Source organism: Rousettus aegyptiacus, unplaced genomic scaffold (genome assembly GCF_014176215.1).
Source record: "Rousettus aegyptiacus isolate mRouAeg1 unplaced genomic scaffold, mRouAeg1.p scaffold_m13_p_9, whole genome shotgun sequence".
In the NCBI taxonomy this organism is placed as follows: Eukaryota; Metazoa; Chordata; class Mammalia; order Chiroptera; family Pteropodidae; genus Rousettus; species Rousettus aegyptiacus.
Genome location: NW_023416312.1, coordinates 73,617,612 through 73,632,635, shown reverse-complemented (window position 1 = coordinate 73,632,635; position 15,024 = coordinate 73,617,612). Strand labels below are relative to the sequence as shown.

Below are 15,024 nucleotides of genomic sequence, written 5' to 3'. Positions count from 1 at the left end.
CATTTGTTGTTGTTGTTGTTGTTGTTGTTGTTGAGTCGTATGAGTCCTTTATATATTTTGGATATTAAGCCCTCGGAGGTATTGCTTGCAAATATATTTTCCCATTTGGATGGTTCTCTCTTTATCTTTTTGACTGTTTCCTTTGCTGAGCAGAAGCTTTTTAGTTTGATGTAGTCCCATTCATTTATTTTAGCTTTTCCTTCCCTTGCCTATGATTACTGTCACTCTGTAGTATAATTTGAAGTTGGGCATAATGATGCCTCCAGCCTCATTCTTTCTCCTCAGGATGGCTTTGGCAATTCGGGGTCTTTTGTGCTTCCATATAAATCTGATGATTTTTGTATTCCATTTCTTTAAAAAATGCTGATGGGATTTTGAAGCAGATTGCATTAAGTCTGTATAATGCTTTATGTAATAAGGTAATTTTAACTATGTTGATTCTTCCAATCCAAGAACATGGAATATCTTTCCATTTCTTTATATCTTCTTCGATTTTTTTAATAGGGTCTTATAGTTTTCATTATATAGGTCCTTCACATGTTTCATTAGATTGATTCCTAGGTTATTCTTTTTGTTGCAATTGCAAAAGGAATTATTTTTTCCACTTCTTTTTTCTGACACTTCGTTATTAGAGTATAAGAAAGCTATGGATTTATGAATGTTGATTTTGTGTTCAGAGACCTTACTGTATTTGCCTATTGTTTTTAGAAGTTTTCTTGTGGAGTCTTTAGGGTTTTCTACATAGAGGATCATGTCATCTGCAAATAGTGACAGTTTGACTTCGTTTCGTATTTGGATGCCTTTTATATCTTTCTCTTGTCTGACTGCACCTGCTAGGACCTCCAATGTTATATTGAATAACCGTGGTGATAGTGGATAGCCTTGTCTTGTTCCTGATCTTAGAGGGAAGGTTTTTAGTTCTTCAACATTAAGTATAATGTTGCCTGAGGGTTTGTCATAGATGGCCTTTATTATGTTAAGGTACTTTCCTTCTATACTGATTTTGTTAAGTGTTTTGTTCATAAATGGATGCCGTATCTTGTTGAAGGCTTTTTCTGCATCTATCGATGAAATCGTATGATTCTTATTTTTTAATTTGTTTATGTGATGTATCACATTAATCAATTTGCGTATGTGGAACCATCCCTGTGCCCCTGGGATGAAACCCACTTGGTCATGGTGTATAATCTTTTTAATTTGTTGCTGTATTCGGTTTGCTAGTATCATTTTTTTTAGGATTGTTGCATCTGTGTTCATGAGAGATATCAGTCTGTAGTTTTCTTTATTTGTGTTATCTTTACCAGGTTTGGTGTCAGAGTAATATCGGCCTCGTAAAATGTGTTGGGAAGTATTGCCTCCTCTTTAATTTTTTGGAAGAGTTTGATCAGAATGGGTGTTAAATCTTCTCTGAATGTTTGGTGAAATTCGCTAATGAGCCATCTGGTCCTGGACTTTTACTTTTTGGTAGATTTTTGATGGTTGTTTCACTTTCCATACTGCTGATTGGTCTATTTAGATTTTCTAGTTCTTCTCGATTCAAACTAGGAAGATTGTATTTTTCTAAGTACTGATCCATTTCTTCTAGATTATTACATTTGGTGTTATATTCTTTTTCATAGTATCCTTGTATGATCTTTTGTATTTCTGCAGTGTCTGTTGTCATTTCACCTCTTTCATCCCAGATTTTGTTTATATGTGTCCTTTCTCTTTTTCCTTTAGTGAGTCTAGCCAGGGTTTTGTCAATTTATTAAAGTTCTCAAAGAACCAGCTCTTTATTGCATTTATTTTTTATATTTTTTTTCTTTTCAATTTCATTTATTTCTGCTCTAACTTTGAATATTTTATTCCTTCTGCCGAACTTAGGCTTAATTTGTTCTTCCTTTTCTAGTGTTTTAAGATAAAGCGTCAATAGACTAGTGGTTAGCAGATGGGAAGAGGGAAGGGGAGGCAGATGGGGTAAAGGGGGTCAAATATGTAGTGACAAAAAGAAATCTAACTATGAGAGGTAAACACACATTGTAAACATATATATGCCTTATTGTTAAAGTGTACAGCTGAAACTTTTTGGATTTCGTTAACCAATGCCACCACAATAAATGAATGAATGAATGAATGAATAGCCAACAAACCAGCCTATACTCCATTTGACAAGGGGGGGAAAAAGGATGAAGTGTTAGGTTGTTTATTTCCTCTTATGACCACTTCTGCTGTGTCCCAAAAGTTTTGATACGTTGTATTATCCTTATCATTCATTTCTATATATCCCTTGATGTCTCTTTTAATTTCTTCTCTGACACGGTTATTCTTCAGTAGCATGTTGTTTAATCTCCTTGTATTTGTGGTTTTTACCACTTACTTTCTGCAGTTGGTCTCAAGATTCAAAGCATTATGATCAGAGAATATGGTTGTTATGATTTTGACCCTATTATATTTGTTGAGGCTATCTCTGCATCCCAGTATGTGGTCAATCCTTGAGAATGTTCCATGTGCACTAGAGAAGAATTTATAAGCAGCTGTTTTGGGATGAAAGGCTCTATAAATGTCAATTATGTACAGCTTGTCTAATGTATCATTTAAAGATGTTATTTCCTTAGTGGTTTTCTGTTTGGATGATCTGTCTATATCCAACAGTGGGGCATTTAGGTTCCCCACTACAATAGTTTTGGTCTGTTTCTACCTTTAGTTCTGTTAGTAATTGTCATATATTTTTGGGGGCTCCCCGACTGGGATCATAGATATCAATAAGTGTTATGTCTTCTTGGTGCATGATTCCCTTTATCATTATGAAGTGTTCCTTCGTATCTTTCTTTGCCTTTTTGATTTTGAAGTCTGGTTTATCCGATATTGATACTGCTACTCCCACTTTTCTCGGAATGCCATTTGCTTGAAATATCATTTTTCACCCTTTCACTTTGAGCCTCTATTTGTCTTTGGAACTGAGATGTGTCTCCTGGAGGCAGCATGTGGTTGGATTTTCTTTTTTGATCCAATCTGCAACTCTGCCTTTTTATTGTTGATTTCAGTCCATTTACATTTAGGGTGATTATTGAAATATGAGGTCTTCTTATAGCCATTTTATGTTTTGCTTTCTCATAGCTCAGTGTTTCCATTGCTTCCTTGTCCTTGTGTGTCTGATTTTTTTTTGTTAGGTTTTGCGGGTTTTCCTTCTGTTTCTTTTTGTTTTATGTTACGTACTTCAGTTCTGAATCTTTGGCATGTGGTTACCATTATGAATATGAAAAGGATAGTTAAATATATATACAGTCATCCATTTTCTTTTATATATATACAGTTCATTTTCTTTTGCGCGTGCCTTAGCTCTATTCCCCTTTGCAAATTTGGATCTTTGAATTCTTCCCTTTTCCGTCATTTTTGTCTCAATATGTCTGTATGTATGCTGAACGTTCATTACTATCTTGCTCTAGCAAATCTCTTCTTATTGTTTAAGCTTATAATGCCCTGTTTTTAGTAAGGTTTGCATTCCCCTGCTTCTATCTGCCTGCTAGTCGCCTTACTCCTAGTTATGTATTTTTTTTTTTTTGTTATTTTGTTTTAGGTGAGCTGACCCCTTTCGGTTCTTGTAATGCAGGACTTGAAGTGGAGAATTCCCTCAATTTTTGTATATTTGGAAAGGTCTTTATTTCTCATTTCTATCTAAAGGAGAGCTTAGCTGGATACATTATTCTTGGCTGGTAGTTCCTTTCATTTAATAGTTTGAAAATTTGATTTCACTTCCTTCTAGCTTGTAAGGTTTATGCTGAAAAGTCCGGCAGTAATCTAATTATTTTCTTTTGTATGTTACCGTCTACTTTTTCCTGGCTGCCCTGAGAAATCTTTCTTTGTCATTGATTTTTGATACCTTTAATAAAATGTTTTTTTTTTTTTTTTTTTTTTTTTTTTTTGTCGAAGGCCGTTTTGTGTTGAGATAATTGGGTGTTCTGTTGACTTCTTGAATTCCCAGCTCGAGCTCATTCCTTAGATTTGGGAAATTCTCATCAACTATTTGTCTGAAAATGGTTTCTAATCCCTGCTCCTTTTCCTCCCCTTCAAGAATGCCCATTATTCTTTTGTTTCCTCTCCTGATGGTATCAGCTAGTTTTTGTATTTCTCTTTTATCGTTTTTCATTCTTCGGTTTCTCTCTTCTTCCTTCTGATTTATTTCTAGATTTCTGTCTTTGATATCACTTATCCTTTCCTCTATTTGGTCGACTCTATTTCCCAAGCTCGCTATTTCATTTTTCAATTCTTGCAGTGTGTTTTCATCTCCAGAAGTTCTATTTGGTTCTTTTTGAGGGTTTTGATCTCCTTGCTCTGCTCATCTAGGTGTTTTTTCAATTCCTGAAATTGTTGATATGACTCATTTAGCAACTCACTGAGTTTTTTCAGATGTACCATCCTGAATTCTCTGTTATTTTTGTCGCATATTTCTATGTCTGTAAGCTTATTTTCTGAAGATTTTTCTCTTTCCTGTTGAGATGCCTTGTCACTTTGGTTGTGCATGGTGTTTAATGGACTATTTCTCTGCCTGGGCATTAGTGAAAGTGTATTCTGCTTTTTTTCCAGAAAGTTTTATTATATAAAGGTCTCTTTAGCTTGTTGCAATGGAGGCATTTTTCTTTTGGTTTCCAGTAGGTGGCGTCTGAGCCTCTGGAATCCCTGCTTTATATTAAAGTGTTAATAATGCCCTTTTTTTTCTTACACATATTCAATTATGCTCACTACCCTCAGTCTCAGTCTTTGTCAATGTTAGTGACAGTTTTGGTAGCGTTTGCTCAAATTCCCCTGGGACTCTGCGGTGTTCTGTCTCAGAGGATATTGGGGATGGGCCCTCTGGGTTGGGAGATGGGAGCTTTGTCTCGGCCTCATACTTTGCCATCACAGCTAGTTATAATGAACTGTTGTTTCTCTGTTGTTCTGCTTCTCTGCTTTCTGCTCTGATGACTGAATCCTGCCACCGGCCTTGTGCCTCTCACAGTACTCACAGACAGTGCTGTTCAGGGAACCTGCCACACCTTCTCCCCTCCCCCTCCTCCTACAGGGAGCTCTGGCAGCTGTGAGAGGCAGCTTCTTTGTTTCTCCCAGTCCACCACCCGACACTTGGAGTTCTGACCTGTGGTAGCTCTTATGCACAGATACCACGCTCAGAAGTGCTGGTGTGCAGTTTGGGTGTCGTTTGTTTAAGTTTTAGATGTTCATCTTATTGTGTTTCAAGAGAAGGGATCTGGGGACATCTCTCTGCCATGTTTCTGACGTCAATCCTCTCCATTTTTTTTTTTTAATTTATCTCCTTAAATATCCAAGGACAAATATTTCCTTTGATCAGCTTTGGCATTGCCGAAGTTTGCTCTGTGTTGCATGGTGATCTTCCTGATTGGAGAGGTTAAGAAAAGTCAGGGGCTCCTTTCATATTGGGAGATCTCACTATACAATCCTCTAAAGAATGAATGGACCTTGGTTGGGCAAATTCCTTAAATTCTCTTGCCTTCTGTTTCCTCATACAATGCAGATAACAGAATCTACCTCATAGGAGTGATGAGAGGATTAAGTGAGTTAACACATATAAAGTGCTTATAAAATTCCATGCCTGGCCTATAATAAACAATAAATGTTATACTATTATAATTGATATTGTTACTAGCCATGTATTGTAACTTTTTAAAATAAAATATTTTTCAAGAAGAATGCACAGTTCCCTGACCATATTTAATATTCTGGAGCAGAAACTTTTGGAGGTAAAATGGCAGGAAAAGGGGACTATCCAGAACATGGTGCCATTTGGTGCCATCATAGCTGTCCCTGTCAGAAATATCTCCTAAGTTCCCAGGGTCCTGTAGGATTGCAACCCTGCCAGCCCCCGGTCACCCTGGGCTCTGCTCAACAGGGAGCTGTTCACAAGGGGACTCCCCCCACACTCCCTGTGCTTCTTTGCCAGCTGCATGAGAAGTTTGACCGTCTGAAGAAACTACACCAGGATGAAAAGAAGAAGCTGGAGGATAAGAAGAAATCCCTGGATGATGAAGTGAATGCTTTCAAACAGAGAAAGACAGCGGCTGAGCTGCTTCAGTCCCAGGGCTCCCAGGCTGGAGGCTCACAGACTCTGAAAAGGGACAAAGAGAAGAAAAAGTAAGTGTGAGGCTGCTCTGGGGTGGTGGCTTCTTTCTCATCCTGCTCATCCCTTCAGGACAGGGACTAGAGGCTGGGGTGACTGAGGGCTGATGATCAAAAGTGGGCTGTGGCTGTTATACCACTTTGGGTAACTATAACTGGTCTCAGTGTTTCCCATAGGACCTTTGGATTCCCTGAATTTATGAAACTGAGAGTAAGGGAGAGGTGTGGTCTCAGAGGCCCAGCCCTTCCTTTGGCCTGCTCAGGCAAGTTTTGCAAAGTCAGGTAGGAGGAGAGGGAGGGAAAGGAGAGGAAAAGCAAAAAGAATGTGAAAGTGTAAAAATGAGAGGAAACAACGAGAGCTACAAAGTTATAAGAAAGGGCAGATAGCGTGTAGTGGGAAAAAGAGACTCTTCACAGAAGCCTCTAGGCATGCTCTTTCTCCCTGAGAAGTTGGAGCTATTCAGGCTTACAGGCGTGAATGCTCATTCTATATCTGAGGTGTTCACCTCTCTGCCTGTAGGCCATCCCTCTCCCTGCCTCAGTTCTCACTAGCTGCAGCTAGCAGAGTTTAACTGCTGCTGCTAAAGACTATAGCCCAGTTCTGATTTTTCACCTTTTTGCTGATTCTCCTCTTGACTGCTTGGTTGCTCCCGGCCGGGGGTATTGAGAACTTGGTGGGGAGCCCTCAGATGCTGCTATACTACAGGTGCCCCATCTTTAACCTGGCGAATGATTTTACAAACCATCTCTCTCTCCTGGTATTCGGTACGGCAGGATATCATGGACTCCTGGCATGGGCCAATTATCCTGACCCAACCCATTCGTCATCCCAGAACCAGAGAAGAAACAAACATTTCTGATGCCACCTATACAACAGCTGGGAAAAACCCAGTGATCCCTTGTCCTCTCTAGTTGTTTGTGCAGTGTCACTCAAGGAACCCTCAGATGGAGTATTAGACAGTGTCGTTACTAAAGGGGCCCAAGGATTCGAAAGATATCTATGGTCGTTGCCCTCTGTTCTTAGCCACTTGTTACTGACTCAACTATGGGATATTTGCCAGAGGAAGAAACATCTTCCTTTCTTCTGTGCCTGGCTTATCACTTAGGAATAAAACAGTGACTTTTGTATTTTGTATACATCTTTATTCGAAGGTGTAAATTTGTACATTTTCACCAATTCGACTAGAGATTTTTGTTATTGAACCATAACACTATATATCAAATTCACTGACTAGTTAACTTTTTCTGTTATTACCTGATGGATAGAGTTCAACTAGCCAAAAAAAAAAAAAAAAAGAAAAAAAAGCCTCTTTGGACACACTGTATATTAGTTGATCTGTTATGGTGTGTTAGTTGTGCCAGCAGGCATGGATTCCTATTTTTAAGATCAGAAAGGTCTAAATTTGTCTTCTAGCTCTAACTTGCTGCCTTCATAGTCCTGTGGTATTTATTAACTTAATCCATGGGGTAGTTGCACAGCCTGTTTGCAGGAATTATTGCAGATTTGTTTGTTTGGACCCCATTGACACTAACTTATAAATATTCTCTATTCAGATGTTCAGCGGAAAGTCCATCCAGACCAGGTTCCCCCCGACCCAAATTGCCTCAAATTACCTGACCCCTCCCCCAATCCCAGGCAGAAGACCTTATGTAGGCAGATACTTCTCTACAGTCTATAACAGATATTTGAGGTTGGCGACAGTACCCTTTTCCAATTTTGAGGTGGGCGAAGACCTTATTGGCATGTGGCATCTCATATTAGCAATAAGAGCCTGATGAATAGACTGTCCTCTTCCATAATTCCAGATGTATAAGTGGTCCCAGGCCTGGGCTTCTTATATAATTCTATAAACAGTTAGCTAACTTCTGGAAGACCCATCATAAGACCTGTGTTACTCTGGTCCCATAGTGATGATGGCAGTGATGGGGTTTGAGAGTGGAAGTGATAGTGACATTTCTTTTTGAGAGATGATGGTTGGATCTAAGAGTCACATATTCAGAATTTCCTTTGGCTGCCCTTTAAGAGGTTAAGAAAGAGTACCTATATTTCAGGGGTTCCTACCAGCCCACCCTTTCCACTTCCCCTCCTGCTCCTTCTAATCTCCTTTGACCTCTGACTCTTCATTGTGTGAACTCATAATATTTGATTTCTCCTCAAGCTCACTCCATCTTCATCAGCTCTTACTGTTTTACAGTTAACTCTGCTGTTTGCTGCATGCTGCATGAGACCCAGGGCCCTGGTAAGCTTTATTAACTCTAAGTAGAACTGAGAGTGGCTCCTAGAACACACCTCCCCAAATCTCACCCCCTCCCCAACACAGATATCTAATCATAAAAGAAGCTGCTTCATTGTCCTAGCTGGCTTCTTGTGACTCAGAATAATAAGAAATAGTCTGGTGTGGTTTCAAGTGTACATGTGGAATGTTTGCCTTCCTGATCAAAAGTGGGGTGTTTTCACACTTCTGCTAGAACAGCTGGGTAGCATAAGTGGATCAATATTTAAGGTTTCAATTATGGCCATTTTTTCCCCTCAAGAGCTGTAATCATCACTTTCAAAATTAACTAGACTGTAGCGAGAAAGGAAACTGTTGGGTTCAGCAGCCCTGTCTTATAATGTCACAGTGGCATTGACCCCCAGGTCTGAGAATGTTCCATGCCAACCAAAACGTGCTTCTTTGTCTCCCTCCGGTGGCTGTTTCTTATTGGAGGGGTTCAAGTTCTCAAATTTTCTTTGCCTGGCTATGTAACCCCCAAAACCATAAGAGTTAAAGAAAATGAAGAGCTCTCAGATATTATAGAGAATTCCTTATGTTTAATTCTATAAGAACCAACTTCATGAATACTTACCTTTGGTAAAATAGATTCCTGAGGATTAGGTGTTGTATGTACAGAAGTGATTAAAGCAGTCCCTGGTGTCACATAATTTGCAGGTCGATTATAGCAATGATTAAACACCTTCTATCTGTTTTATTAGACTCAAGAAGTAGACAGTGAGGAAACCTATATATGTTTAATTTAATGCAGTTAGGCTTATGACTATTTTTAAACTTTACCATAGACACTTTCAAAAAGAACAAAAGAAGAGAGCGGGATAGCAGCATAGTACCCACGACCTAGCCCCCAAACAATTGTCAACATAGAGCCAATCCTGTTTCACTATTACCACAAACATACTGGATTATTATAAAGCAAAACCCACATCATTTCATCTGTAAATACATTAACATGTATCTCTAAGAGATAATGACTCTTTTTTAAAAACCATTACCACAATGCCACCATTATTACACCTACAAAATTAACAATTCGTTAACATAAAATTTCTAATCAGTGTTCAGAATACCCTGGTTGCCTCATAAATGCCTTTACATTTGGTTTGTTTGGATCAGGAAATATTAAATATTGAGACAGTTTCTCCCCACTCACCAATGTAGTTTATGATTTAAATGGAGAGCCTGCTGTTCATCACCAAACTGATTGCTGCAGCTATTGCACTGGAGACTTCAGGCAGCTGGCAAAACATCCTATTTTCAAGCAAATCCCAACGAGGAAGTCCATAGAGGCTTATGAAACATAAGGCCCATGAAATTGGGCCAAAGGAAACAACCCTAAAAGAACAATGAAAAGATTTATTGTCTGGCTTAAAGGCAAGTCTTTAGAAGACCCCGTTAGTTGATTGGCACTAACAGCAGATTTCCATTTAAGACTCTCATTTTATAGAGTGTCTATAGTGTGGTCCCAGTGCCTGTTAAAGTGTATGATACCTGTAGAAGCTCAGTTCACATGTATCTCATTGTTACCCTATTTTCACTGAGAGCAGGAAAGATGTATCCTGGTAATTTAGATGTTAGTTAATGAAACGGAATTAATGTGGTTTGACACAATTTGGTTCCAGTGTCCCCTAGTAAATCATTGTTAGTGGCCATTACTAAAATGAGTTCTGGAAAAATTCTAATTAAAGCTTTACTTTATAAGTGAGAGGCAATTAGCAAACAATAGGAATAGCCAACTCTAACCCAGGTAGGTTAGCTTTTCCTGGCAGGCTTCTCTCCAGCAAACCACAAAAGCAGTTCCAAACCAAATAAGGGAGAGAGACCTTGGTTCTCTAGGATCTGAAAACAGCAAAGGCAGCCTGTCCCCTCCACAAAGCCCTCATTCCTGGGGTGGCTCACAAAGGCCACCTCTCATTAACTAGAGAGAGGCTTGCTTTTCCTCACTGGTTTTGAAATTGCTTGAGGCGCTAGTAGCTGTCTGCAACTGTAAGAGAAATAATTTTTCTCTGACCCGTACACAGTTGTAGATACTATATCTAAATGGATACTGGCCCTTGACCCTTAGGGGGTGCACAGCATGCAGAAGAGTGTACACATATCAAAATGCATTGGCCTTCCTATGAAGCCCAGAACATATGCCATTGCGATGCTGTTTAGGTTTCCCTAGGAAGTAGATGAAGAATAAAATAAGAGATGAACATTCATATAACATTCTAATACTCTTCAAAGTGTTTTTCTATATATCTCATTTTCACCTTACACCAGCCCCATGAGGTAAAGAAGGAAGGAATAACCTTCATTTGACAAGATGAGTAAATGGAGGAGCAGGAAATTTAAGAGACTTATCAAGAATCGCACAGTGAGTTAGTGGCAGAACTGGAACAAGAATATAGAACTCCTAATTCTTGGTATAAATTGCCATTTGCCACGCACGCGTCTCTGTGTGTGTGTGTGTGTGTGTGTGTGTGTGTGTGTGTGTATTCACTCTAAGGAAGTGACTGTACAAACGTACTTACATATGCATATGCTTTTAACTATCTCTCCCAAATATCTAAGTCTTTAATGAGATAAATGTATTCATCGGGTAAAATCAGGGGCTTAGATCCGCAGTCAAAGAGTTCTTCTGGGCAATGTGATGTGATTAGCAGCTAAGGGATTCAGGCTCTGGTTCTTTGTGAGCATGGGCAAGACAGGTAATTTCTCTGTGTTTCTCAGTCTTTCATATGTCATACGAGGATTGATACTGCTTGCCCTGTTTTGTCACAAGGATGAAGTTTAAATGTAAGAAAGGTTAAAGTACTATGTGAACACAAACCAATAATGGATTTCCATAGTTCAGGTTTTCAGGTAACTGTGTTCTGGACCATTCATAGACACTTCACAAACAGCCCTGGGGTACTAGTCAACTGACTGGGACTGCTCCGAAAGCTACCGGGGGTGAAAGCTCAATCTCCTCTGCTTTCTCTATGGGACAAGGCAATCTGTAGCTGAGAGCCTAGTGCTCAATCCAGTGGTCTGAGGCCACCTGGAGATTTGCTTGAAGGTATTCCTGCACAAGGTGTCTGGGTGGGGGGCATTAGTCAGGACGTAGCAATTAAAAAGAGAGAAAGTATTCTGGAGGCTGTTGATAATTATTTTGCTAGCTAATATCACTTCTGCTGCCACTCGGTGTGTGTGGATGTTTGAGTGAGAAAGCGTGTTCCCAGAAGCCAATGCAATAGGATCGTAAGACTGTCTAACATAGCTATATATTCTAATTTATCCATTAGTCATCATGAAAAACAATTTTCTTCTAACCTTTTTTTTTTTTAGACATTAATCCATCCGTTCATTAACCCAACTTTTCTTTTTATTTTCAGTTTGGGCTTCCTGTAGACGCCCTTTTCCTGCACAACGGAGCTGGGCCTCCCTTTCTCTAATTACCCTTTAACACGTCTGGGGCTTAGAACCCATGCCTGGGGCTTACAACCCATGCCTTCCCTTCTCTTCCTGCTGAGGTTTATATAAGCCCGTGAGTCTGAGGATGGTCCCTGGACTCTGGTCAAGAAGCCAACAGTCAGTCATGTGATGCATCGTGCATCCCAGTTCCCCTCCCAGAGCCCCCAGCCAGTCATTCTCCTCCCCCATCTTTGCCAGACTGTAAGTCCCATCTGCTACTCTCTACCACCAGCTTCCCTGTTCAAACTGTGATTGCTGCTTCCTTCCCTGAAGTATTTGCATATGAGGTGGCTGGGTAAGCTCCAGTCAGCACTGCTTTCACCCTTAGTACCCGGTCACTGGGCTTCTCTGAGTACCCATCAACAGGAACCACAGCCTCTTTTCAAAGGACTCCAGAAGGAGATCTTTTGGTGCCTTTTCCTTCTCGCCTCTCAGCCCAGCCCTTTCCAGTTTTGATTAACTTAAAGTAACTGTGCTCAACACCTGTGTTAAAAATACGGCGTGAGTTTATTTATACCAAGCCCTTCCCAGAAAACATGACTGCTGAAGAAAGTAGCGTAAATTTCTCCTCTATAATTCTGGGTACCCCACAGATGCGGAAGTGAGAATAAACCTGAATATTATTATCAGCCTAGTGTCTTGAATGATAGATTTATGGAATTCTTCTGAGGTATCTCAACATCTCCTCTAGGCTCCATGCAAACCCCCAAAAGGCAGGGCCAGTAGTGAGTATAATGATCCCATGTCATAAACTGCCAAACTGAGCAGTCAAAGAATCGGTGTTTTCAGTTTTGTTTTAATGAGTGATGATGAGTTTTAATCCATATTTCACACATGTCCCCCAATAAAAAGAGGTGAGACTATCAGCTGGAGAGGAAGATCCTTAAATTTATCTCCAGTCTAAAGATCTGATATTTTTCAAATATTCCAGTCCTGTCTACAACCATGCCACCCTGAACAAGCCCAATCCTGTCTGATCTCGGAAGCTAAGCATAGTCGGGCCTGGTTAGGACTTGGATGGGAGACCACCTATGAAGACCAGGTGCTGTAGGCGTAAAAAATAAAAACGTAAAGGATTGTAAGCTGACAAGGTCCTTGCAATCTGTGAGGTCAACCAAGGGTTGCCTTGCCTAAAATAAATGAATGAATGAGTGAGTGAATGAATATTCCAGTCCTAATTTTTATAGTGGGTTTGGGAACCCCTTTGAAGTAGGGAGTCCTCCATTGTCAGGCATAATGGCCTTTGGTGTTTGGCCAGTGAGAGTGAGAGCTGGAGGTGTGCTGGCGATGATCTGTGGCTAACACACCCTTTCTCTGCCCTTCCTTTGCAGTAATCCATGGCTGTGTACTGAATAGTATTCCCCGCTACAGCTGGACTGGACTCCATTTAGCCTTTTAAGCCAAGGTTCCTATTTTAACTGACAGCTTCGGGGTGCCAGGCAGCTGGGTCCCCTGCCCCTGCCAAGTACTTCCACTTCAAGCCCCACCTCTTCTTTTGAGTTCTGCCTCCCAGTCCCACTGGCACTGACCATGACCTTCACCTTCTTTTTAACTTTTATTTTATTTTATTTTATTTTTGGTTCCTGTATTTCAAAATGATCTAACAAGGCTATGCCAAATTCGGGCCCTTTTGCAGTGTTGAGAATGGGGAGAGGGTTTTTCTCTTCAATAATAGATAATAATAGAAAGCAAAAAGTAGAAAAAAATGAAAAGCAAACGTGTGCACACACTTCATCTTTTCTGGTTGGCAAAGCAAGAGTGCATCTATGTTATGTATTTTTTGGTAAGTTGCTGATTGGTTAATGGCCAGAGGCAGGTATGAAGGGGCTGCTGCCAAAGCATAAGCTAGTTTCGTGAAAAAACCCAAGTCTCACAATGCAGCATTTTAGGAGATCCTATGCTTGGCCATTTTTAAAAAAGAACAACAGCAATAACAACAATTCGGATATGCAGCCAGTAGCTAAGTGAGATGCTAAGTTAGGGCAGTCAAATCTCCTTGGGAAAGGCATCTTATTTGCAGCTTTGATGTTTCCACAACCAGTGTCACAGTTGCTTCCCACCAATCCTAAACTTAAAACAACCAACTGGTCCCCATCTTCTTGGGTAATTATATGCATTACAAATAAAGTCCTTCATTTGCATTTGTTTACAGATTAAGACTTGAGACTTGAGGAGCTCTGAAAACGTCCAAAGTTTTAGAGCCACTCAGCCTTTGAGAGACTTTCAGAAACTATGCAGGAATTTTGTATTAAGAGACACATTTTGGTCCACAAGACATATGTGACCCACTTTCTTCGTAAGAGGAAATCGAGGCCCAGAGAAGTAGATGGACTTGCCAGAGGTCCCAGCGCTATTTCGTGGCAGAAGCCAGGCTAAATTCAGTGTCTTCTTACTCCTGATCCATTTCACAAAGGGATTCAATCTATTCACATGTGTTCCTGGAGACAAGGTCTTTTGATGCTCAGAGGAACTGAATAGTTAGTATTAGAGGGCCTTTGAGCCCCCCCTCCCCCCACCGATAGAAAAATATCCAAAGATGGGTGAGTAGGGATGGGCAAAGTAGAAAACTCCAGAGCAGCTCCCAAAATGAGTTTCTGCTGATGGTAGGGGTCACCAGCATCAGTTATCTGATCAGCTTTCCTGGAAGTCTAAAATGAGGCCGAGGCATGTATATGTTTAACAGGTGCCCTAAATGATCCTTAAAATCAAGGAACTTTGGTAAGCAGAAATCTAACCTGTGCATGAGCATAAGGCGTTTAGAAAGTTGCTAACTCTCTGAAAAGAAATAAAATAGTTATTTTATTGGGCAGTTTTCTCACTGTAGACAGAAAGGTTTTTTCCTTCCGTGAAAAGGCTTTTAAATAAGTACAACTATTATTATTATTTAAAAATACCCTAACTACTCTGTTTGCTTCTGGTGAAACCAAACCAGTCATTAGAAGTGGTCTGTGCTTTTATTTTCCCAGAATAGACTGGAATGGCTTTCCTGAAAAATCCTGTGTGTACACGCACACACACACACACACACACACACACACACACCCCTAATTTCGCTTAAGTCAAGAGTTTGCACTTGCTAGCTGCAGTTCAGATCACTTTTGTGTATGTTTCTGTTTTAATGATTTGACATTCACATGTGGCTGTTAATAAATATGTGCTTGTTTTTAATTAAAACAAGAAGCTTTAAACTGGTGTGTGGTGTTCT

The 15,024-nt window shown here is 40.0% G+C and overlaps 1 protein-coding gene and 1 pseudogene across 13 annotated transcripts in view; both read left to right on the top strand.

The window, feature by feature from the left end:
- SEPTIN6 (septin 6) overlaps window positions 1-15,024 on the top strand; it is a 70,154-nt gene that overhangs the window by 53,967 nt on the left and 1,163 nt on the right. For 2 of the 13 annotated variants that reach the window (XM_016137349.2, XM_016137384.2), the window contains exons 9-10: window positions 5,933-6,123; window positions 8,304-8,348. In XM_016137349.2, coding sequence (XP_015992835.1) covers window positions 5,933-6,123; window positions 8,304-8,307 — 195 coding nt within the window. In that variant the 3' untranslated portion in view covers window positions 8,308-8,348. Of the gene's footprint in view, window positions 1-5,932; window positions 6,124-6,882; window positions 7,393-8,286; window positions 8,349-11,740; window positions 12,449-13,150; window positions 15,008-15,024 lie in introns of those variants that run through there. The other 11 variants (XM_036226376.1, XM_016137306.2, XM_016137323.2 and 8 more) reach the window with 9 other exon arrangements.
- Window positions 12,755-12,873, top strand: LOC118607963 (annotated as a pseudogene).